Below are 24,604 nucleotides of genomic sequence, written 5' to 3'. Positions count from 1 at the left end.
CACTCAGCTAGTAAGTATCAGTTGTATAAAGGAATGTGAACTCAGTTCTTCCTGACTCCGAGTTCTAGTGTTCCATTCACTGTGCCACGTGTCTGCCTACCATTAAATGGTTATCTTTCTTGACCAACCCTATCAATCGGTATTTATTTGCAAACCTTAAAGAGCTATATCTCAGTTATTATTAGTACTAATAATAATGTGGCTGCAGTGCTACATATACCACATTTTTCTATAGTCATAACTTTTAGATAGGAATTCTTATACTTTTCAAGCTCAAATATCAGAAAATTATTAAATAAAATATTCCTTTAAATAAATTGATAAATCTTTCTCTTGATAGAAAAGATATCTATCTATCTATCTATCTAATTTAGATATGTAGATGTATTCATATGGATATATACGTGTGTGTGTGTATTTATCAAAATGAGGACTGGTCTTTAAGATTGTAGCTGGTTAAAAAGAAAAAAAATATTGTTAATCATTTGATTTTTTTTTGTCACAGTAGTAAACAGATAATTTGATTCCTTTCACTGAATTAATTAAATTCCACATGTAGGTATTATACCATTGTGACCAAAATCTCTCCCACTCTCTCTTTTTTCTAGTCAAGAATGTGGAGAGGAAATTCCTTTTACTGATGCCAATCAGATCGGCAGCTCCTCTGTAAGTTAGAGTTGGAGAGCGATGCCTGGCACATGGAGCAGCTGAGGGGCTTCCCAGTGGCCCCCGGTATCTACGTATGCGATTGGATCATGCAGTTTGGATAACATCCATTACACCAATTCTGTGTCTTTCTTTGAAATGGGCTGCAGCCTCCTCGTGCCCACTGTGCCCTCTCCATTGCCTTCTGTGCCATCTCGTGCTTCAAATCTTTCAGTTGAAATAACTTCAGCCCTACAACATTATGTTTTTATTTCTCAGTTAATCTCTTGTGGGTTTTTTTTTTGGGCGGGGGGGAGGTGGGGAGGAGGAGAGAAGGAGATTCGAATACAGTTCTTTCTAAACCCAAGGTTGGCCTGACCCTCTATCTAATATGCAACACTATGTTACATTAAAGAGGAAAAAGCGATGCTTTAAAATACATATTGTCTTAACAGCCCCTGTGAATCAAGTATACTTAGTGTTGGGAATTAGATTAAATTCTACTTAACTTTGTTGAAATAGTGTTCATGAGGGCGTTTCATCAGTTGTATAAAAGAATAAGTGTCTCTTGCCCACTCCCCTTTCCTTCTTGTCATAGCCTGGGGTCTGAGGACCACCCAGCTCCTCTAAAAGACTCTCCTAATTGCTCAGATGTACTAGGTGGCACAGTGGATAGAGCTCTGGGCGTGGAGTCAGGAAGATGTGAGTTCAAATCCAGCCTCAGACAATCACTAGATGTGTGATCCCAGGCAAAATACTTCACCTCTGTCTGCCTCAGTTTCCTCAATTGTAAAACAGGGATAATAACAGTACCTATTTCACAGGACTATTATAAGTTTCCAATGAGATACATTATCTCATCAGCCCAAAATGTATCTCATTTCATCCTCATAGAAACCCTATGAGGTGGGTGCTATCATTATTCCTGTTTCAAGGATGAGGTTAAATGATTTGCCCAGGGTCACACAGCTAGTAGGTGTCTGGTTCTGGGTTTGAATTCAGATCTTCCTGACTCCAGGCTCATTGCTCTGTCCATGGTGCCACCTTAGCTGCCAGTTATTATGTAACTGTGTGTATATATAAATATCTTATTTCTTTAGTTGTTTGGTGAGGCAATCAGGGTTAAATGACTTGCCCAGGGTCACACAGCTGGTGTTATATGTCTGAGTTTCGAATTTGAACTCAGCTCCTCCTGACTCCAAAGCTAAGAGGTCTGTCCACTGTGCCACCTAGCTGCCCGAATATCTTATTTCTAAAATGAGATTATAAACTCATTGAAAGCAGAGACTATGGCTCATACGTCTTTTGTGTGGCCTCCTCTTCCTCCCTGTCTCCTGGCCTAGTGCTGACCAGTTTTTTAGAAAATATACATTTTTTAATCAGAGCTAGAAAACTCTTAGCAAGAAATCTCCCTCTATACATGCAGGTAAGCCTTGCTCTGCTATTTGCAGAGGGAATGTCCCTCAGTGGCTCCCTGAGAAATGAAGTGACTTGCCCACAGGGTCACAGAGTCAATACGTTTCCTATTCAGAGCCTGACTGCAGAGCTCTCTGACTCTGAGGTGGCTCTGTCCACTGGACTACACTGCTTCTCAGTGACCAGACAAAAGGCGCTCAATAGAGACTTTTAAAATGAAATTGAATTAGTTTATAAATCTACGTTTCATAATTTCATATTTATTTCTATTTTCATTATTTAGTTTGATAACCCTGAGAATTAGAAAGTTTTCTTCATGGCCGCTGAAACCAAGTTAAATCTGCTTCATGCTCACCATTGGGTCTGAGTGTATGTATCCATTAATATCGGTATCACTTGGATAGCAATGTCTTTCTCAAGCTGCTTGACTGTAAAGTTTTTATCTGCATATGCTGTACATTCAATGTAGCTGTCTTTCACACTTGAAGCATTATAGTCACCGAATTTAATGGGTGCACCAAATTGTCTTCGTTCACGAGAAATCTTATACTTGGCCTGCAATGAATGCAAAAAAGTAAATTAGTGGTTTAGGTTTTTTTTGGCAGGGGTGGGAGGGAAATGTCTTCACTGGTATTGAAAGAATATTTTCTGTCTCTTCTATAAAAGGGAATCGGGGGCCCCAAGAACGCACAGGAGTTAGCCCTACAAAGTGGGGAGAAACCATGGCTGATTAGTCAAGGTCAGGGGTGGGGAACCTGCAGCCTTGAGGCCACATGTGGCCTTCTAGATCTTTAAGTGTGGTCTTTTGACTGAATCCAAATTTTACAGAACAATTTCTGTATCTGTATATCGATAGTGAATGTGTCGTTCAAGGGATTTCAGAGTGCATAAATAAATATGGAAGTGGTGCATTTGTAGGTGATAGAAAAATCAAGGTATGACCATTATTATTATTATTATTATTTTTATTAGCCAAAGCTTATAGCCACTACAGGCAAGTTAGATCTTCTGAGCAAAGACAAGAACAAATTCTGTAAAATTTGGATTCAGTCGAAAGACCACACTGAAGGATGTAGAAGGCCACAGCTTCCCCACCCACCATAGGGTGATGATTTAAGAATAAAAGCAGTAAGTGCTGGAGGGTTTTTGCCTTTGCCTGGAACATAGTAGGTACTTCAAAATGTCATATTGAATTGAAAAGTATTCATTCTGACCCTGACTGTAGATTCATGCACAGATTCTTCTTCAATTTCTTTCTCACTTCCCAGAGAAACCCAAGGTTTAGGAATAGGTGGTTTATAAACATAAACTTCTTCAACACTTTCTTTGACCTCTTCAGTATCCACCTGCTCTTCTGGAGGCTAGGGTTAAAAAAAAATTCAATTGTTGCATTTTCATCAATTATAAATGAACTTTTGGCAGATTACATAAATGCTCTCTCTTATCTGCACACGACTCCCCCCTAAAGTCTTCCTCTAATACCTCATTGGAGGCTGGGCTTTTGAAGGACAGGCCAAAGTAGTGCCAGATCTGCCTGGTCCTACCCAAGCTAACAAGGCTATGAGTACAGGCTCTAGGATAAGATATGTGTCTGTTAGTTAAATTTGGAAAGGCTTATCATCCCCTTGGTCCTCACAGAAATTCTCAGAGACCATTTATCTAGTAAGTCTTGCTAGATTAAAAGTCGTACTTTCTTTAAGTAAGTTGTAATTTTCATTGGTGAAGGATCCACTCACACTGATAATACCCCAGATCCTTAAAGCCTTCTCATTCAGCTGCAGGACTCAGGATATCCTCACTTGCCTATGTGCATCCTAAAAAAGCTACCTCAGGTTTGGGATACACTGTGGATCAGCATCCATTCAAATCTAAAAGCCATGAGCCCCCATCAGTGTGTCTGCTTTTGCCACTCATTCAGTGAGTCAGTCAGAGGTCATAATAGCTGATGTTGAGCTATTGATATTGAATGTGTTGTTCAGGGAATGTCAGAGTTCATAAACATGGAAGTGGTGCATTTGTAGGTGATGGAGAGATCAAGATATGACTATTATTATTATTATTATTATTATCATTGGCTGAAGCTTATAGCTATCACAGGCAAATTAGATCTTCTGAACAAAAACCAGGCAGAGTGCCCCCAAGCCAAGACTAATTATATTTTTCAAACTCTGCAACTGATGTTGAATCAAAGTTTAAAGTCCATTATTACATCCATGTATGTCCATGAATATCTGATTTAGGGTTAGAAATTCCATATATATATACATATATATGTATATATATATGTATATGTATATGTATATATATGTATGTGTATATATATGTATATATGTATGTATATATATACACATATATGTATATATATACATACACACACGACACATACATACATATATATACACACACATACACGACACATACATATATATATACACAAACACACACACACATACATACATACATACATATATATATACATATATATATATATATATATATCTCCTATTTAACACCTTGGAGAGAATCTATACCCCTAAAGCCCATTTCAAGGAAAATTGTCTGGTTTTTGTGAAATTTATGAATCACCAAAGAAAACTCACAGGAGCTATATGGAACTTGGGTTTCTGAAGTCCACTTTGCTCTCAATAGACTATTTGTATTAGTATGCAGATGAATTCAAACTAGCACAAAAGCTAAAGAAGAAGACAAGGTTATTGTCTACTACCCACTTGGACCATTTTCTTGGGCTTTATAATGTAATCCTGTCTTGATCACTCAGCAGCAGCAAAAACCCTCCAAAAAACAAAGAACAAAAACCTTTACTTCTGTGCATGTTCTAATTGGCATATGACCTCACTCTGTCCTATATAGATAACCCAAAGAAAGGACAGTGAAGAGTGAAAGAAGACAAGTAATCCAGCCCATTCTTTCCAGCCTCTCTACCTGCATTCATGCAGACCCCTGCAGAGGGTCTGTAAGGTTCCCTATAGTTTCATTGATGATAATGCTATTTTCTATCCTCTCAGATTCTTTCTTTTTAGTTGAATACCTTAGAATCAAGAGGTCAGTTTTTCATCAGCCCTGATTTTATTTGAGATTATTGAAAAGTCTCTTTTTTTTCCCCTGATTCCTCTCCTCTATTATACACGCTGCCAGACAGCAATAGAGCTACACAAGTCACAGAATTTTGCTATTTTAAGTTCTGACATAATTCTGAATAAATTCCAAAGGTTTTTTTAAAAAGTCAGTTTATTACAAAAATTGTACATTGTTAATAAAGAAAATAACATAATTAAAATAAAATTAACCTTTCAGAGCAAAGAAATTTAATAGATACAGGCAATCCTCATATTTATACTACATTACATTAATGAAAAAAAGTGTTTCTGTGAGCTGAAATGATCTAAGAGAAATTTAATTTTCACAGAAGAATCATGTTATAATGAGGGTCAACATTCCTGATCAAGGGGCTGACATTGAAGTTTTATGAGACATAGTATTAAACATATGTGATTAAATAAAAGCTTGAAAAGGTGTTCAAATTGTCTAATAATCGGAATTTTTGCTAATCATCAAGCAAAGAATAAAATAAGGAGACACATGCTCACCAAAGGTGTCTGTCATTATCCTGTGTGCAGTCCAAATGGAAAAGTAAAATCCATATAGTAAAATCCTCCAGCAAGTTCTGCTTATGGATAACATTATGTACTTAGTCTATTCCTATTTCTTTTGTTTCTGACTTCTGATATAGTGATGTTTCTATGATTGCAAGACAGTTTTTCCTCTAACACTACTTACTTGGAATGTCAGGGAATCTAAAAGTCAGAAGAAACCTTAGAGATCAAATATTCCAATCCAAACCTGAGTAAGAATCCCACCTACAACAGAGTGGGCCACCTATAGGACAGCGAGCTTGCTTTGAATTCCTAGGAAAATTCTATAACAAATCATTAAAGAGATGGTTGGTAAACATCTGGAAAGGGAAGCAGTGATTACAAAGCTCCCAACATGTCTTCATCAAGAGCAGGAAAGGTTAGACTAACCTCATTTCCTTTTTTGATAGGATTATTAGATGGGTAAATATAGGGAATGTTCTCAAATTAGTTTTCTGATATTTTAGCAAAGCTTTTGATAAAATTACATCATATAATTCTTGTTGAGAAAGAGAGATTTTGATTAGATAATACAAGCAGATGTATTCTGAATTGGTTGAATGACCAAAAAGTAATTGTTAATGTCTCAGTGTCAGTACAGCAGAAGGTCTCTAGTGTAGGGCCCCAGGAGTCTATGCTTGACCTTGTGATTTTTTCTTATATTTTTATCAATGACTTGCGTAAAGGCATACTCATCAAATTTGCAGATAACACAAAGCTGGGAGGGAAAGCTAACACACTGGATGACAGGCTAGAATATTGAGCTGAATCTACTAAGATGAAATCCAATAGAGATAGATGTAAAGACTCGCACTTGGGTATAAAAAAAAATCAACTTCACAAGAGTAAAAGGGGAACATGAATAAACAGGATTTGTTCAGAATAAGTTCGGGGGGTTTAGTGGACTCCAAGTTCAACATGGGTCAGCCAAAAATTTTAATGCAGTCTTGGCCTTTATCAAGACAGATTCCTGGAACAGGAAAGAGATAGTCTGACTGTATTCTGCTTTCATCTGGCATTCAGTTGGAGGCACCACCATTTAAGAAGGGCGTTGATAAGCTGAAAAGTTTCCAGAGGAGGGCAAATAGAATGTTAAAGGTATTGAGTCCAGAAGGAATAGGTCTGTTTATGCTGGAGGGGGAAAAAAAAGACTCAGTGAAAAGGGAGGGGGCAGGACATGATAGTTTTCAAATATTTGAAGTTATATCTTATGGAGGAAAAATTAACCTCATTTTGTTTGGTCCCAGAGAACAGAATCAGGAACTACGAATAAAAGTTGCTAACAGGAAAATTTAGGAGCTGTCCAAAAATGTCATGAGCTGCCGTAAGAGTTGGTTGGTTTGTCCTCTTTGGAGAATGCCAAACAAAGACTGGACAGCTACTTGTCAGATACATTCTGGAGGCGATTCTTTTTATTTATAGGTCACACTACAGAGCTGCCAACTCTCCAATTCGATTTTGCCATTCCCAGCAGCTAGGGATGCAGTCTCTGTTTGCACACCTCCAGTAAGGGGGAAACTCCTGCATCCCATACTAATATTACATTCCTTACTCTCTGGAGGATTCCACTTTAGGATTACTCATTTTAGGTAACAGTTTCTCATATTTAGCCAAAATCTACCTCTTTGTAACTTTCAATCATCGCTCCTAGTTTTGCCTTCTGAGTTAATGAGAAGATACCTAGTCCCTCTTCTCCAAGACAACCCTTCAAATGTCTGAAGACTCTAAACCAGAAATTAATGAACATTTGCTTCAGCCAAAGTCTTCCAGCATGCCTCCACTCTAAGCTGTTGAAATCGGAGATTCTACTTGAAGCTGTTCCCCCGACTTCAATTCCAGCATCTCTAAATGCTTTGTCTACCCAGAAATCTGAGCACCCCAAAGCAGATTTGATTTATGTTATGCACAAGAGGACATATGCCTCTCATCCTAAGCCTGCCTTCTCTCTCTCTTTTTTTTTTTAGGCAATTGGGGTTAACTGACTCGCCCAGGGTCACACAGCTAGTAAGTGTCAAGTGTTTGGTCTAAGGCTAGATTTGAACTCAGGTCCTCCTGACTTCAGGGCCAGTGCTCTATTCACTGTGCCCCCTAGCTGCCCCCAAGCTTGCTTTCTCTTCAGGGCTATAGTCACTATCATAGACCCTTTGTTTAGGTGGAGTTAAAGCCTCATGCTAAGACTGCTATTCTCTATTTTTCCTCCAACTGGGTTGGGCATCCCCTCACCATGGCACCTCACCCTCAATCTTCATGAAAGCTTTAATGACCAGCTTTTGCCTACTAAGTAGCATTTTCAATGTAGATACCATGGACTTCTGGTAAGAAGTTGAAGACTTATCATAAATGGTTTGAAAAAAATTCCTTCATCCCCATCATGAGTAGAATGTTCTTGTAAAATGATCTATTCTTTATAATATTGGGTTTTTTGTGTGTGAAGTTGATAAATCACATTTAATAAAATAAGATTATAAAGTTATTTAGGCTGCATTTGCATAAAGCTGTCAGATTAGAGGATCATAGGTCTACAGTTGGAGGGGACTGCAGAGACCATCTACTCCACTATCCTCATTTTACGGATGAGGATATTGAAGCCCGAAGAGGCTGCGACTTTCCCAAGGTCATACACATGGAGTAAATAAGAGTCAAGAGGTGATAACTTGAACCCATGTCCTCTGATTCAAGGGCCAGTACTATATCCGTTGGACCACACTGCCTCCTCCCATTAAGTTGTGAGTGGATTGTTCCATCAAATAATTAGCTTGATTGATTTTAGTTAATGGAATCAGTCAAATCAATCGATCCCCGGCTTAGGAATAACCTAAATTTCCAGGTGGGCTAGCTAGCTAGTAAATGCCTATAATCTTTGCTAGCCAGGAGGCTGAGGCAGGTGAATCTCATGAGGTCAGGAGTTTTGAGCTGGAGTGACCTACGCAGAAAGGCTGTGTGCATTAAGTTCAGCATCAATGGGGGGAGCCCCTAGGAACATTGGGGGTGTGTATAGGGGACCATCAGGTTGCCTAAAGAGAAGCCAATTAGAAGCTCTTTTGCTGATTGGTAGTCTTCAAGTAGCCCCTGCACCTCCAGCCTTGGTAAGATGGGGAGACCATGTCTTCAAAAATTAAAAAAAGGAATAGAATAAATCAAGTGTTGCAGGGACTTCTACTCTGGACCAAGTTTTCTACACCCATCAGGAAAGCTTAACTATCAAGAACTGAATTTATTTGTCATACCAGAACTAATTTGGATAATCCTGAACCAAAGGGCAGCAGAGACCAATTGCTTTCCAGGTTGACTTTTTTTCTGACATTTGAAAGATGACCTCCAGAGGAGTGACAGTCATACAAGTAGGACATGAGCTACTGTGCAATTTTGCCAATTAGGAACAGGCTCACTCGATTGATATGACTACTCCTGACTGTAAAATAGTCAATGCAAGGTTTGGTGATCTGCTTACATTTAAAATGCTTTCCTTGGCCTCTTCAGTTCCAATAAGATAAAAGTTCTGTCCATATTTGAACTCTTTATCATAAACAACCAAAAGTTCTTCTCCAGGATACTCCTGCATGAATAAGATCAAAAGAGAAAGGCTCATGTTTCTGACGCTGTTCTGTTGTATGCAAACGGAGATTTGTCCAGTTATCAAAGGTTCTAAGAGACATCTGTGACAGTAGTCAGTGCTTATAACTCCCAAATCCCAGTTGCTTTGTAAACCTTAAAGAGGTAAATATGGTTTTGGATCTTTGAACTCTACTATTTCCATATTTTAGCCAAGTACCATATTCTTTTTTTTTTTTTTTTGGTGAGGCAGTTGGGGTTAAGTGACTTGCCCAGAGTCACACAGCTAGTTGAGTGGTATGTGTCTGAGGCTGGATTTGAACTCAGGTCCTCCTGACTCTAGGGCTGGTACTCTATTTACAATGCCACCTAGCTGCCCCTTATTTCAATATTTTAAACAAGAACCGAGAAGACTTTGGAAGGAAACTCCTACAGAAATTTTGATGGCCAAATAAAAAGACTCTGTACAAACCATCACAATTTTTTTGACTGGGTGGAAGTCAGATATTCCAGCTCTGTTCTTGAAATCTTGGATTATATCTTCTTTTTTGATAAGTTTATTGGGGTGTTCTTCTGTGATATCTTCTCCAGCTCGGCAGTTAAATATTTCCTGGGTCTTGGTGGTAAGTACCAGAGGAAAAATCTCTGGGTGACCTAGAAATGTATAGTGAAATCCGACATTAACAAAAACAATTATTGAAAAATAGGAAATATGTTTTGATGGCTTCAAATTGTTTTCTTCCCTAAATTATGAAGATTTTATTTTCCTTTCTCATGATTTTGGAGATGAGGACTAGACCGTGATTTCATTGATAAAGCAATTCCCTAGATGAGGAAACTCCTTCTTTCAGGGTAGGTTGGCATCTTCTCTGCCACGTAGAGGGTTGTCCAGAGCACTGAGAGATTAAGTGACTTGGAGTGACACAGCCGGTGTATGTCATGGGCAGGGCTTGCCTCCCAGGTCTTTCTGGTTGTGTGGTTAACTCTCTATCAATTATTCTAAACTGCGTCTCAATTTGTAAAAATTTTAAATGATAAAAATGTCATATGTTCTATCACAGTACTGTGATATATGTACATGTATACATGTATGTACGCATAAATATGCATACATATATTATGTATTCTCACATTTTACTCATAATTCACTTATTAGAGAAAAATAGAACCTTGAAGTCTCTCCTCTGGCTTGTTTCTGGCTCACTCTATCTGTCTGTCTATCTGTCTGTCTGTCTGTCTGTCTATCTAAGGGTTTCTGGGCACAGTTTAGCAATTGGAACCACAAGGAATTTCTAACCCTTCATCAGAGTAGACCTCTAACAGGTGATAAGGAATTTGATGTTAAAAATAGATTTAAACTTGAAGGCAGTAGTCACCCAGAGCAGCTCTGTGTTCCAAGGAGCTTGGCACTTGGGATGAGGAATCCTAATTTAGAGAAGAAACACTCTTTTCAGATAAACCTTAGAAAAACAGGCTCTTTTCTGCCCCTGGTCCTCAATCCCTGCCTCATGGGAAAGTAAAACCCACTGAGGGTTTTTCCCTGGTCCGTGAGAAAAGACTATGCTGAGGTACGTTCTGGCTTTGCTTTTCTAAAAGAGCGGTAGCAAAACAACCACAAGAACTAAAGCTCTGGGCTTCATTTAAGCTTCAGGGGCGGTAGCAAAGCCTTCCGAGGAAGAGGTAGCCTCTCAGCCGAGGACACAGCCCGAGTCAGAAGCAGGAAACTGGCTGTTGGGTCAGTGGAGCGCTATTGAGCATCAGCCCCAGGAGACCTCTGGGACAGAGAGGCCAAAGGAGAGCCCCGTGACCACATCGGCTCTCCAGCCCCGAGGAAATGAGTTTCCCCTTCCTACACAGAAATTACAATAGCTCACATTTATAAAGCACCTTCCACGTGCCAACCACTGTGCGAAGTACTTTAGAATTGTGAAGTCATTTGATCCTCTTGACAACCCTGGGAAGTAGGTGCTATCATTATCCCCATTTTACAGATAAGGACACTGAGGCCAACAGAAGGTAAAGTGACTTGCCCAGGATCTCACAGCTAGTACATGCCAGGGGGTGGGTTTGAACTCAGTCTTCCTGATTATAGCCCGGACACTCTATCTACTGCACCACCTAGCTGCCCATGCACCCTGGTCTCAAGTGTTTCTTATATGTGTGCCTCTGCATACATGTACCCTTAGTCACATGTTCCTTGGTGTGTGCCTTTCCACATGTTTCCTATGTGGGACAGTATATACCAGGCTTGGGTTGGGGAGGGCAGGAGGAACCTTTCATTATTAGTTTTATTATTACACTATTTCATTAAATGCTTTTGCTTTGAAATAATTATTTGTCCCCTAGCTTACTAACAGTTTACACATCTGTGATGGCTCATAAAACTATGGTTTTTTAGTGAATGAAGACCCACAGAATACCTTAAAACTGAGGAAGCCTTGCCTGGTGAACCCATTGTTTGAATCCAGTTGCTACACATATTTAAAAATCCTACAAAATTCTGATAAACACAACTACAGAAATAACTTTGTCCAACAAACTGCCAGGAATTGACATGAAATGAGGCATTAGACAATTCATCAAGCACTTATTAAGCACCTACTATGTACCAGGCACTAGACTAGGTTCTGGGGGCATCAAGGACTTCCATTCTATCCGGAGAGAACGTGTACATACAAAGTATCAATCAATCACCATGTATTTACTAAGCACTTCCTGCTTGCCAAATGGAGAGGATGCCAATAAAAAAATAAAACGATCCCTGCCCTCAAGGAGCTTACATTCTAATGGAGGAGACAACATGTACATAAATAACTCTATATAAGATAGGTAGCATATACAGTAGATATGAGGTAACTATTCAGAGGGTCTCCTGCAGAGGGCAGCATTGGTGCCAAGTCATCCATAAAGCCAGGGATTTTAAGAGGCAGAGGGGAGGAGGGAAAGCTTCCCATACAAAAGTCACAGCCATTGCAAAGGTGTGGAAATGGGAAATAGAGTATTGTGTGTGAAGAGCAGCAAGTGGCCATTGACTGGACTGTAGCGTAATGGAAGAGAGTAATGTATAACAAGACTGGAAAGAGAGAAAGGGACCAAGGTGTAAAAAGCTTTTGGTACCAAATGTAGCAGTTTATCTTTGATCCTAGAGGTGATGGGGAGCCATTGGAGTTCTTGGGTAGGAGAGTGACACAGACCTGCCTCATGGGGATGGGAATTGAGTCTTGGGCCAGGAAGACCAATTAGGACTATTGTAATAGTCTAGGCAGGAAGCGGTAAGGGTCTGAATTCAGATACTGTGGTTATATGACTAGAAATAAGATGGTGCATACAAGACGTGGTGGAGATAGACATAAGTATTTGAAAACAGTGGATACATGGGGAGAGTGAGATTGAGGGGTTGAGGAGGATCCTGAGGTCATGACTAGAAGATGACAGTGCCACCAAGAGTAATTAGAAAGTTCAAAAGAGGTGTAGGTTTGGGGGGCGAAGGCTGTGAGTCCTGTTTTGGACATGATTAGTTTGAGATGCATACAAAGCATCCAGTTTGGGATGTACAGTAGGCAATTTATGATCAGGACTGGAACTTAGGAGAGAAAGTGGGGAGAGTTGTATAGACTTGGGAGCCACTTGCACAGAGATGATAACTAAACCAGTGGAGAGCTCTGATCAGGTGAGAAAAGTATAGAAAGGATCCAGTCTAGAGGCTAGGGGTACGCCCAGGGTTAGGAGGTATGACTTGAAGATCCAGCAAAGGAGACAAAGAAGGAGTGGTCAGATGGGAGAGTGAAGAGAGAGCAGTGTTATGAAGACTCAAATCAAAGAAAATCTTGAGATTGACACTATCATCAATAGTGCCAAAGGCTACAGAGAAATCAAGAAGGATGAGTACTGAGAAAAGGAGATTTGGGAATCAAGAGATAATTAGTCAACTGGGAGAGGGCAGATCGAGTTGGAAGTCAGCTGTGGAGAAAAGGGAGGAGAAGCACTGAGTGTAGGTGGCGTCTTCAAAGAGTTTAATGAAAAAGGAAAGCAGAGATATGGGCTGACAGCTAGCAGGGATGGGATGGTGGTCTAGTGAGTATTTTTTAAGGATGAAAGAGATGTGAGCAGTTTTTTTTTAAGAAAAGAAAGGAACCACTAGATAGGGATAGATGGAAAGAGTAAAAATTCAAAAATGAGATAATAGTTGGAGCAATCTGTTGGAGGAGATGGGAAGGGACAGGATCAAAGGTATACATAGAAGGACTGGTGTTGGCAAGGAGCACAGCAACATCTTCATTACAGACTTCAGTGAAGGAGGAAATAGTGGGGAATAATGCCAGGGGAACAGGAGGTGGGGAGAAAGGGAGAAGAGGGAGTTTTGTAGAGAACTGTCTTACTTTTTGTTTGGTGAAGTATGATGTGAGCCTTCAGGTGAGAGGGTGAAGGGGGGCTGTGAAAGGTTTGAGGAAAGAAGAGTATGAATCAAGTAGAGATGAATAAAATGAATGATTTGCTGTCATGAATCGAGTTAAGATTCTATAAAAGAAATCTGTAGTGTATTCAATTGCTAGGGTTTTGTTATTTCTTCCAACAACATTCATCAGCACAGGAATAGAAGTGAAGGAGCTAGAGAAAAGGAGTAATTCAGGTTTGGGACATGAATGGCAATTGGACAAGAGATTAGACAGTGTAAGATATGGAGATGGGAAGTGGTTCTTCAAGGAATGGAGACTGGAAAGGGAGAATAGAGTTAGAGCAGAGGAGATGGGAAAAGTCCCAAGAAAGGAAGGGCTTAGAGGTCACAGTGAAGACAAAGAATTGGATTAGAGTTGTGAGGCATAGGGAGGGAGGCATTAACTGAAAAAACTATGCATGATTGGTTAAAAGAACTTTGGAGTTCTTTAATATTAAAGTGGAAGGCTATTGCAATAATCCAGTTGAAAAGTGATTCAGACCTGACCTAAGGTGGTAGCCATGTGAAGGGAGAGAAAAGAATGGTTGGAAGAGATGGTATGTAAAGAGAGAATCAATTGAGACTTGACAGTGATTGGATCTGAGGAGTAAGAGAGTAAAACTTGAGAGTGACTCTAAAAATGTGAATGTGAGCATGGGGAAAGTGGTACCCGAGATAGAAAACAGATGTATTTACCAAAAGTGTTGTCCTGTGTCATGAAAGATGTCTTATATCAGGTACAAACAAAAGGATTTTCTGTTAATCTGTTGATAGTTTGAATCTTCAAATGTTCCTATTCAAAGATGATATTTTATTGATTGTACTAGATAACAGAATACTACAAAGCCTCCTTTGTGATATCTGCAGTAATGTGTAAACGATCTGTATGACCATTTTCACTACAAAAAACCAAAGTGGATGAAAACTGCATTTTGCCTACACTAGAACACGCAGCTACATGAACAATCTCGTCTTAGGCTTGGATGAATAATGAACTGGACCTAGAATTTTTATTTGGGGTGTGTGTGTGTGTGTGGCAACTGGGGTTAAATGACTCGCCCAGAGTCGCATGACTAGTGAGTGTTGTGTCTGAAGCCAGATTTGAACTCAGGTCCTCCTGACTCCAGGGCTGGTGATGTATCCACTGTGCCACCTAGCTGCTCCCAGAACCTAGAATTTTTAAAAGTTGTATATGTATATTTTTAAAATGAAATGAATTTTTTTCAATTAACAAAAACCAATTTTCTTTTTTACCCTACCACCGCTGAAAAAAAACAAACTCCTGTAACAAATTTGCAAAATAAAGTTAAACAAATGTCTGCATTGGTATGTACAAAAAAAATACGTCTTATTCTACACCTTGAGTCCTTCATGTCTCTGTCAGGAAGTGAGTAGCAGGCTTCATCTTCAGTCCTCTCAAATTACAGTTGGTCAGAGTTCTTAAGTCTTTTGATTGTATGTTTTTACAGTATTTTGGGGCAGCTAGGTGGATAGAAATCGAGGCCTGAACTCAGAAGGACTCATCTTCCTGAGTTCAAATCAGTCCTCAGACACTTACTAGCTGTGTGACCCTGGGCAAGTCACTTAACCCTGTTTGCCTCAGTTTCCTCATTTGTAAAATGAGCTGGAAAAGGAAATGGCAAACCACTCCAGTATCTTTTCCCAAGAAAACCCCAAAGGGAGACATGAAGAGTCAGATACAACTGAAACAACCAGCACAACCACTACAACCACAACAACATTTTTGCTCTTCATAGGATGTTCCCCTCCCTCTGCTTACTTCCCTCTGCCTCGGTTCATGCAGCTCTTCCCAGGACTCTCTGAAACCACTCCTTTCATCATTTCTTATGGTACTATAGTATTCCATTACATTCACTCAGCAATTCTTTTCTTGATAGGTAGCCCCTTTAGTTTCCAGTTCTTTGCTACTACAACCAGTAGCTGCTATAATAGCTTTGTACACATAGCGGGCCCAGAACTGATGAGGAAATCGGGGTGGTTTGCATTTAGGAACTTGTACAATGTTTTCAACGATCCGAAACTATAAGATTTTGTGTAACAGACCATATTTTTTTTAACACTAACATTCTTGTGCTGTTACTGTATTACTATAAATCATGGAAGACCATGATCTCATAAAAATATAATTATAAATAATCCAAAGGTCGATGGAAAGATACATCATATGTCTAATCATGTTACAAAAGATAACTTGCAAGTGAAAGTTGGTTTAATTTTGTATATATTTAGAAATGTATATAATTAGAAGAGGAAATGGGCAAAACACTCCCTTCCTAATGTCTTAATACAAAATAAAATAAAATTAACAACCAGGACAGAATTGAGGGGAAAATCAGAGATGATACAAAATGGTATTATGTAGCCTGAAGGGGGAGCAGTTTTCTGAGATGACCAGCTTCAGTGTTGTATAGATTGTATGTATATGAGAATTTCTGGTGACTCCTTTTTCTCCCTACTTCCTACATTCTTCATATTGTCTTTTGCAAATTTCCAGCTTCTTGGTCCTTGACATAATTCTAGGTTTCCCAAAACTTCAAGAGTCAGGATAAACATCCCTAGAGATGATGCTGGGCTGAGTTGTGGCATCCATACCCTTAAGTAGCTTTTTTGTGACCTTGTGCTGTGGACTGGCTTAATTGGTCCAAAAAATGCAAATTTGATTACCCAAAATGGCAGCCACCATTGCATTTCCCTACTTTGGAAGGCCTGTTGTGTATATTGCATATTCATCAGAATTTCCAGACTCTCTGGACAAATAATAGGTGGCAACTTCATTGTTAAAACTCCAATTTTCAAGAAGTATCTCTTTTTTATGGTGAAAAACACATCCTGTGTCTATAAAGTTGAGTGCCTGATGGGTTAACGTGAGGCTCAGATGAAATAATTTCAGCATAGTGTAAACTTTAAAGTCATATAGATTTATGTTAGTTATTGTTATTATCAAAGAATCTTTGCAGAAGTAGAGGGTGGAGTGGATGCCATAAAGGAGCCATCCTCTGATTTTGGGACCATTGGAACAATTTTCAGGAAAGGATCACAGTAGCACCTTGGTCATTTAGCCAACTTTCTCATTTTATAGGTAAGAAACTGGAGACACTGCGTGATTTGTCCATAGTTACACAGGTAGTGAGTAGCTGAGCCAGGATCTGAACCAGGTTCTCTGACGAGAAATCTGGCACTCAAATTTCCTCTCTAGCACACTGAGCCCACAATCGTCAAGATCTTAAAGTATCTGATTATATATTATGTATCATGGAATACTCTGTATTAGACTAATTAGTTTGTTTGAAGCCTAAGGGGCAATATAATGGCTCCGGTGAACCATTGGTTTCCTTCTCTTTACCTTTAGAAAGTTTATTTTAGGTAAAAAGTTCTGCGTTCAGTCACAATCATTCTTTATCTTCAGTTAGTAAAAAATCCTAACACTTAGGAAGAGGTTGTGTTCTCTGCCTGACCTTACATTTAGAGAGAGACAGAGACAGATGACAGAGATAGAAAGACATACAGTTGTTCACAGGCCTCTTTGTGGTTGAGGCCAAATTTAGTTTATTGGAAACAGTTGGCTAACAAAACAGCAGATTTCATTATAGTGTCATCATAGCTAGGCATCAGGAGGGCAAGTTGGGGAAAGAGCCACCTTTTTCTTGGGACTTCCATTAACCTAGATGCTGGCTGGGGAACAAGGCTAAAGGGTAGGGAAGTATAATTAGAAGGTAACAAGATGACAATGTAGAATTGTGACCCTAGAGCCTTGGCGTAAGCAGGAAATGAGATACTGTCACTGCACACCGACTGAAGTAATCAGTGATCAACTCTGGTACAACACGAGCTAGACTTTTCCAGAGAAAAGGGAGATCAATTTGAGGTACAAGAAATGAGAGCTGTGCAGACCTTAGTGGTAAGTAGAATTTGGAGGGAAGGGAGCAACATAGGAGAACAGGATATATTTTGTCCTTGAGCCAGCAAGGGATACAGGCCCTCACAGAGTGGTATTTTGATTTTCTATCAAGTTCTGATCGGCTCAGCTTTCCTCCCAGAAGGGGCAGGGGAAGGATCATTTAAGATTTATTTGTTTGTTTTCAGAAGTTGTCAGAGACAATTTAATCCTCAATACTTCTCAAATAGAAGATCAGGCAATGTGCCCACCAATGGTAATGAGTTCATGATTTCTGATGTTTCTTCAAATTTTAGGTCGATCCAGATTTGGGCTTAACTAATGGTTTTGAAAAGCTTGTTCATGCTCCCCTGCCTCTGTGGCATATCTGTCCTACTCCTTTAACCTGGTAAATAACATGCCCACTTGAAAAGTTGTCATTAGCTGGGTCTTCCATAAAACACATCCTGACTTTTGTAGAGAGTAGAGCTTTGCCAAGAACTTAGGCATCATTTTGTCTGTCATATGACTACCTTATGTTACTCTAGCCAAGATCATTTAGTGTTCATCTACAAGGATAATTCTTACTCAGACTTTTTTCTTTCATTAGCATCTTCCTAGCAACTTGTATACTTTTTTTTAGTTGTCTTCCCTTATTTCTAAGAAAAAAATATTTGATAAACACGAAGGGGTTTTTTGGCATGTCTCTTGAAGGCAACACTCTCCTTGGGCGGCCATGCCTATGGTCCCAGTGAACAGGGCTAGATGACCTCTTTTTTTTTTGTGAGGCAATTGGGGTTAAGTGACTTGCCCAGGGTCACACAGCTAGGAAGTGTCAAGTGTCTGAGGTTGGAATTGAACTCAGGTCCTCCTGACTCCAAGGCCGGAGCTCTATCCACCGTGCCATCTAGCTGCCCCTTAGATGACCTCTTGAGATTATTCTCACCTTACTGTCTTTGGCCCAGTTTGTTACCTTTGAAATCATCTGTATGATCAAGTGTTGAGGGTAACAGTGAGTTTACCCTTATGGTAGTGTCAAGCCATGAGCCTAAGCAACCTCATTGGTTAAAATGGGCAGTTTGACTCATCTAAAGAGCTTGTATTTATGAAAACTTCCATTCAGTTGGCATCTCCATTGTCCTACTAGTTATTTCCATTTCCCAAATTTCCATAGCTAATTGAAAGAACGGCAGCTGGGACGCTATGTGCATGCATCATACCAGAGCAGTAAGTTATAGGAGAGTCTTGGCAAATACAAATGTGTGTGGACACACACATACACATGCATACTTACATATTCGTGGATACAGACATTCCAAAACTTTGAGGATCTCTAATTTCACAGACTTTGAGAGCCCAAAGGGATACCAGAGGTCATTTAGTCCATACCTGCACAAACATCCACTCTAGAGCATGCCCAACAAAGCATGGTCCTCTCTGTGTCTAAAAGACCTCTAGTAATAACCACAATAATAACCAACATTTATATGGTGCCTGAGATGTACAAGACACTGTGCTAAGTGCTTTATAATTAGCTCATTGGATCCTTGCAACAAGCCTGGGTGATAGAGACCATTATTATCCTCATTTTACAGCGGAGGAAAGTGAGGCAAACAGAGGTTAAGTGACTTGCCTAGGGACACACAGCTAGTGTTCAAAGCCAGATTTGGAGTCTTCCTGACCCCAGGCCCAGCACCCTATCCACTGCACTGCCTAGCTGCAGTAGGCAGTCCACTACTTCCAGAAGCAGACCATTATACTTCTGGACCATGACTGTAAAAGGAGTTGATTAAGGGAGTTTCCCAAACTACTGAGTATATGGAGCTATGAGCCTTTGCCTATGACTTCTGAAAGCATGTTTTTCTTAGAGAGTATGGGTGGACATGAACATTGGCACCTTGCTAAAAGGACAAAGACGACTACTGATGTGGTCTCGGAGACTGGAGCTGTCCCAAGATGCATTGACTGGTTTGGATCCACCTCTCAGTGCCTCCTAGAGAATAGGTCTCAGTGACAGAAACTGCCTCCAATTTGATTTGGTTGATTGGAACTCTTGGGAAGACAGACTCTTGTCAGAAGGGCTTATGCTTGGCTTTTCAGAGGAAGAAATCAGAGTTACCAGTAGTCATATGAAAAAATTCTCTAAATAACTAATAGAGATGTACAAATGAAAACAACTCTGAGGCACCATCTTACACTCATCACATTACCTTAGATGATAGAAAAGGAAAATGACAAATACTAGACGGGATGTGGAAAAAAGGTACATTCATACACTGTTGGTAGAGCTATGAACTAGTGCAACCATTCTGAAGACTGCTTTGAAACTATGGCCAAAGGGCTATAAAAATATCCATACTCTTTAACCCATAAATACTCCTGCTAGGTTGATACTCCAGAGAAATTAATGGCTACCTTAAGTCAGAAGCCCATCAGACTTACCTGTATTTGCCTATAGCTTTATTACACAAGTCAGGGGCAAAAGATCTAAGAGCGCACTTTTCTAGCCCAAGGGATGGTGGTGGTGAAGGCAGGGCAGTGACAGAGTCCAAGAGTCGCCACAGAAACACACAGCAAAGACAGACAAGAAGGGAGTTCATGGGCAACATTTATCCAACCCATTTTCCTGTATCATGGAGGGAGGATTTTAGCTGATTTCAGACTCTTAGGCTTTTAGTCAAAGGAAGATTTCTTGGGTCTTGTGAGATTTTCATGGTAACTCTAAGTTCTAGAGTTTGGTGACCTGATGTTCTAGAGCAGAGTCATTCCAGAGCAATATACCTCTTGGAGGGTGAAGAGGATGCTGACCCAAGTGGCTCTTTTAACTAGAGAAGCAATAAAGCACTACCCGCATGCAGTGGAGAAGGCAGAAGACTTGTCCTTTGCTCTCTGCTTTATTTTGAGTGATACAGATAGCATAGGTCAGATGGGATGCAAGTGCCAATGTGGTGGTTCCAAAATGTATGCCTTCCAGGAGGAGTCCAAAACACAGCGCTATGAGTCTGAGAAGAACTGTGTAGGAGAAAGGGATTTTGCTGGCATGTCAAAGTGTTGCTCTAATAGCAAGACAAAATTTAGTTCCTTTTTGAGGAGAGTTGATAGGCTGTTTCAATGTTTGATGTGTTTCTGTACTAGTTTATGAGTTCCTGTGCATCTTACTCATTTTCTGTGGGGTGAAATAAAGGCTACCCCATATTTAATTTGTAGGTGTAATATGAAATGCCTACGTGGTAACTGAGAGGTGACCACTAATGGAAGATTGTTCTTTTTTTTTTTTTTTGCCTGAGAGGAAAAAAAATTCCTAGTCATGCCACTGGTCCCTCTTGTTATACACATTTAAGAAAGTCTAGGCATGAGCTCTACCCTGAGTATAGTAGGAGATTTTCATAGAGCAGCTCCAAGTGGAGATAATAAGGCAAAGAGGGAAAATGACCCTCTTGAAACTAACCCCATGATGGGACCCCAGTATATATGACTCTGGAGTTGGGGGGAACCCTGGACCATGAGTTATATATCAATAAAAGACTCAAGTAAGAGTTTAAGACAATAACAGAAGAGATGCCACGAGGCTGTACATGACTAATTTTCTTTGGTGTGGGCATTTTTCAATGTTCCATTTATTAAGCTGCATGATGGTGTGATGGCTATAGATGATAAGCATAGTCTTACTATGAAAGACACTTCAAGAAATTTTAAGTGCGTAAGACTCTTTAGCTGAGATTGGCATCTATGACTGCATGTTCCTAGCCTGCATCATAATGGGGATGTGCTGGCAGAGAACTCATCGACCAATTTAAATTGTGTCTTGTTTTTCAGCTATCGGACAGCCTTTATTTCACTGTATAGAAGGAAAAGGGAAGGGAGCAAGCATTTATACAGTGCCTGCTACCTGCTTGGCACTTGTGCTAAGCACTGTACAAATATTATTGTATTTAACAAAAAAAATGCACATGATGCAAGAGACTCACAGATATAGAAAAATCCTCCATCACTTTCCCCAGGAAGGGAAGTGAGCCTGGAAATGCTGTCAGAGCAACCCTTTGAAATACCCAGTAAGAATGTCTCTTTCCTCTCTGCTATGGTTCGATTTCCCTTTCCTCTTTCTTTTCATTCCTTCTGCATGAAAAACTCCACTGTATACTGGATCTTCTTCCCAACCATGAATCTGGCTTCTCTCTTTATCCCTTTGTCGGGTGACAGTATCGGGGCAGGGGGGTCGGGGGCGAGAGGTAGTGGGACTGAGAAGGAACCCCTGGTATCAATACCCTTCCATTCTTTTTTTTTTTTTACATCCCCATATTGGTTTCATGGGCAGAATGTTAACTAGGGCTGGTTGCATAAGGTTCATTCAAAGTGCCGTCATGGCAATATATGTTTTTTCACCTTGGCAACTGAAGACCGCAGACTCCATGTCACATGGAGGCCCACAGCTAGGGGAGGGCCTGTAAACACAGGTAGGGAAAAGGAAAGAACAGATGGCCCTCCCTCTCAGTATGACTGCTCCCTGGAAACAAGGTGGGCAGCATAGGGGAGGGAAGGAAGGGAGGGTTGTGGTACTTTGCCTGGTCAATTAAATCCCACTCTCTTTCCAAATCAGTGAGTGATTCATTGGAACCCCCATGAATTACATAGCTCCCCTGAGAAAATGTGTTCTGAGTTCCAAACAAAAAAATTGCAAATAAACTTTTAGAACATAGTTAATTCTTAAACCAGGGACTGTCTACATATCTTTCTGTCTCTCAAACCAGCTCTTCCCCAACTCCTTCCAGCATTACCTGGCATATTGTAGGTACTTAATAATGGCATAACGATTTGATTTGAAATGCAGTCATGCCTTTGCATTTCTAGCAACTATAACAATGCCTGGCATGTATCAGGTGCTTAATAAATGCTTACTGATATATATTGACTGATGTCGTCTTTGGAAAAATTCAACTGATTGAAAATACTGCAGTATGGTGTTTGAATAAAAACAGTTTTGCCTTTAGTTGCCACTAGGTGGAGCCCAAGTGCTTTCTTGAGTGATGCCTCCCAAACGTACCCGATGTTTTTCAGAGAAAAATAAGAGACTGCCATGTTCCAAATGCAGGAGACAATTACCAAGAGCTCATTTTTCATTTCACCCCAGTTCGTTTAATTCTATAATCCCAATACTCTCCACAAAAAAAATAATTCTTTATCTGAGCATAGATTTCTGAGTCACCTATTATGATTCATGTTAAGTGTACTTTTTTCCCCCAACAGTAATAAGACGAAGGGAACATTTCCAAGCTGAAATCAAATGGCAAGAACTCTCCAGTTAACAGACAGCCAGCACCAACCTTAAGTGAACCTCAAAAATGTGAGACTTTGGTCTGTGACCATCTACCCTCCAGCCCACCACCCACCCACTCACTCCCTGGCTCCGGCCTAACCCACTGGAGACTTCTGCCTTTTCCAGTTCACCTAAAGAGGAGCCAGGGGGGTCGTCCAGCAGGGCATCTCACCCCCAGGACCAGAGAAAACAAAAATGACTGTTACTGACATCTGTTATTAAAGGCCACTTGACAAAGTTAGCTACCAAATAGGGTGGCAGGCCAGGGAAGGCCTGCCATGTCAGCTAGACACTGACCATAGACACGTGAGGCCACCCAGAGAAGGGAAGAAGGGTGACATTTCTTCTTGTTGTTGTATTTCCAGGAGATCTGGTAAGTTGTAAAAACATTCCACAGGGCTCAAAGAATGGTAATTATCTCTCAGGTGACCGGGTAGGATTGGGCCCCCAGAAACGAGGGGAATGATAAAGAGGAACTTTGAACCCTAACTTGGCCCTCAAATTCCTGGTGTGGATGTGGCCCAGGAAAGAGGGTTATGTAAACATAACCAATTTGTCTCCATTAGTAAGGATTTCTCACTACAACATTAAAAGAACATTACAGGGACAGGTAGGTGGTGCAGTGGATACAGCACTGACCCTGGAGTCAGGAGGACCTGAGTTCAAATCTGGCCTTAGACCAGACACTAGATACTAGCTGTGTGACCTTGGGCAAGTCACTTAACCCCAGTTGCCTCAACAACAACAAACAGACCAAAAACATGACAACACCACAATTACTTTAAGGTATACACACACAAACATACATGTGTATGTATATACGTTTATATGCATCTTACAAATAATTATACCTCCTTCTATAAATGGTAAAATGAGGGAGATCATTAAAGTCTTTTTTAATCTCTAAATCACGTAATCCTATGATTTTTCTTCAAGGGTTTTTAACCTGAGGTTTGTGAACTTGTTATAGATAGATAGATAGATAGATAGATAGATAGATAGATAGATAGATAGATAGATAGATAGATACAGATAGATACATAGATACATAGGAACATAGAGATAAACATCCTTAGAGATAGATGATAGATTGAGAGATGAATACATGGATAAGAAAGGTAACTTGTATTTCAATATATTTGGTTTCCTTCTTAATCCTATGTCTTTTATTTTGTGCTTTTAAACACATGATTCTGAGAAAGGGGTCATGGAACAAAACAGGTTAAGAACCCCTTCTCCAGAATCTATCTTTTGTTATATTTTAAAATCATGGTGTGGCAGCTGATTTAAACCCAACTTTTTTCTCCAGGCAGAGGAACATGGCTGTTCGTGGGGATGTTTCACAACAAGGTGGTGACTGTTCCTGCTAGCTTTACCTAGTCTGTTCATCAATGCTCACATACAGCTGACGCTGCTCTGGCTAAATAGATTTGAATGGTATTTGGTCTTAGAGAAATAAATAAGAGACTGAAAACCAAAAGACAGAAAAGGGGGGGAGGGGGAATCATGTTCAAAGACTGATACATTAAAAGCATAGGGGAAAAAAAGGGATATAGTAGCTTATAGACTCAGAGCCAGCTCTAGTTACAGGCAAGGTAGGTGGCCACCCATGAAGTGGGATTTGAGGGATGCTGAAAGACCCATCTGCCTCCCAATGTCTCTTATTAGCCTGAAATTCTCACCATTAGCATCAT

The 24,604-nt window shown here is 40.1% G+C and overlaps 1 protein-coding gene across 3 annotated transcripts in view; it reads right to left on the bottom strand.

The window, feature by feature from the left end:
* DNAI3 (dynein axonemal intermediate chain 3) overlaps positions 1 to 24,604 on the bottom strand; it is a 130,137-nt gene that overhangs the window by 59,653 nt on the left and 45,880 nt on the right. For 2 of the 3 annotated variants that reach the window (XM_020988731.2, XM_020988727.2), the window contains exons 4-7: positions 9,739 to 9,920; positions 9,166 to 9,270; positions 3,276 to 3,422; positions 2,417 to 2,616 (exon numbers count right to left, since the gene is read on the bottom strand). In XM_020988731.2, coding sequence (XP_020844390.1) covers positions 2,417 to 2,616; positions 3,276 to 3,422; positions 9,166 to 9,270; positions 9,739 to 9,920 — 634 coding nt within the window. The remainder of the gene's footprint in view (positions 1 to 2,416; positions 2,617 to 3,275; positions 3,423 to 9,165; positions 9,271 to 9,738; positions 9,921 to 24,604) is intronic. The other variant, XM_020988732.1, reaches the window with a different exon arrangement.

Source organism: Phascolarctos cinereus, unplaced genomic scaffold, assembly GCF_003287225.1.
Source record: "Phascolarctos cinereus isolate Bilbo 61053 unplaced genomic scaffold, phaCin_HiC Scaffold_5;HRSCAF=322, whole genome shotgun sequence".
NCBI lineage: Eukaryota > Metazoa > Chordata > Mammalia > Diprotodontia > Phascolarctidae > Phascolarctos > Phascolarctos cinereus.
The sequence above is the reverse complement of the archived record's forward strand: the minus strand, read 5'-3'. Positions and strand labels throughout refer to the sequence as shown.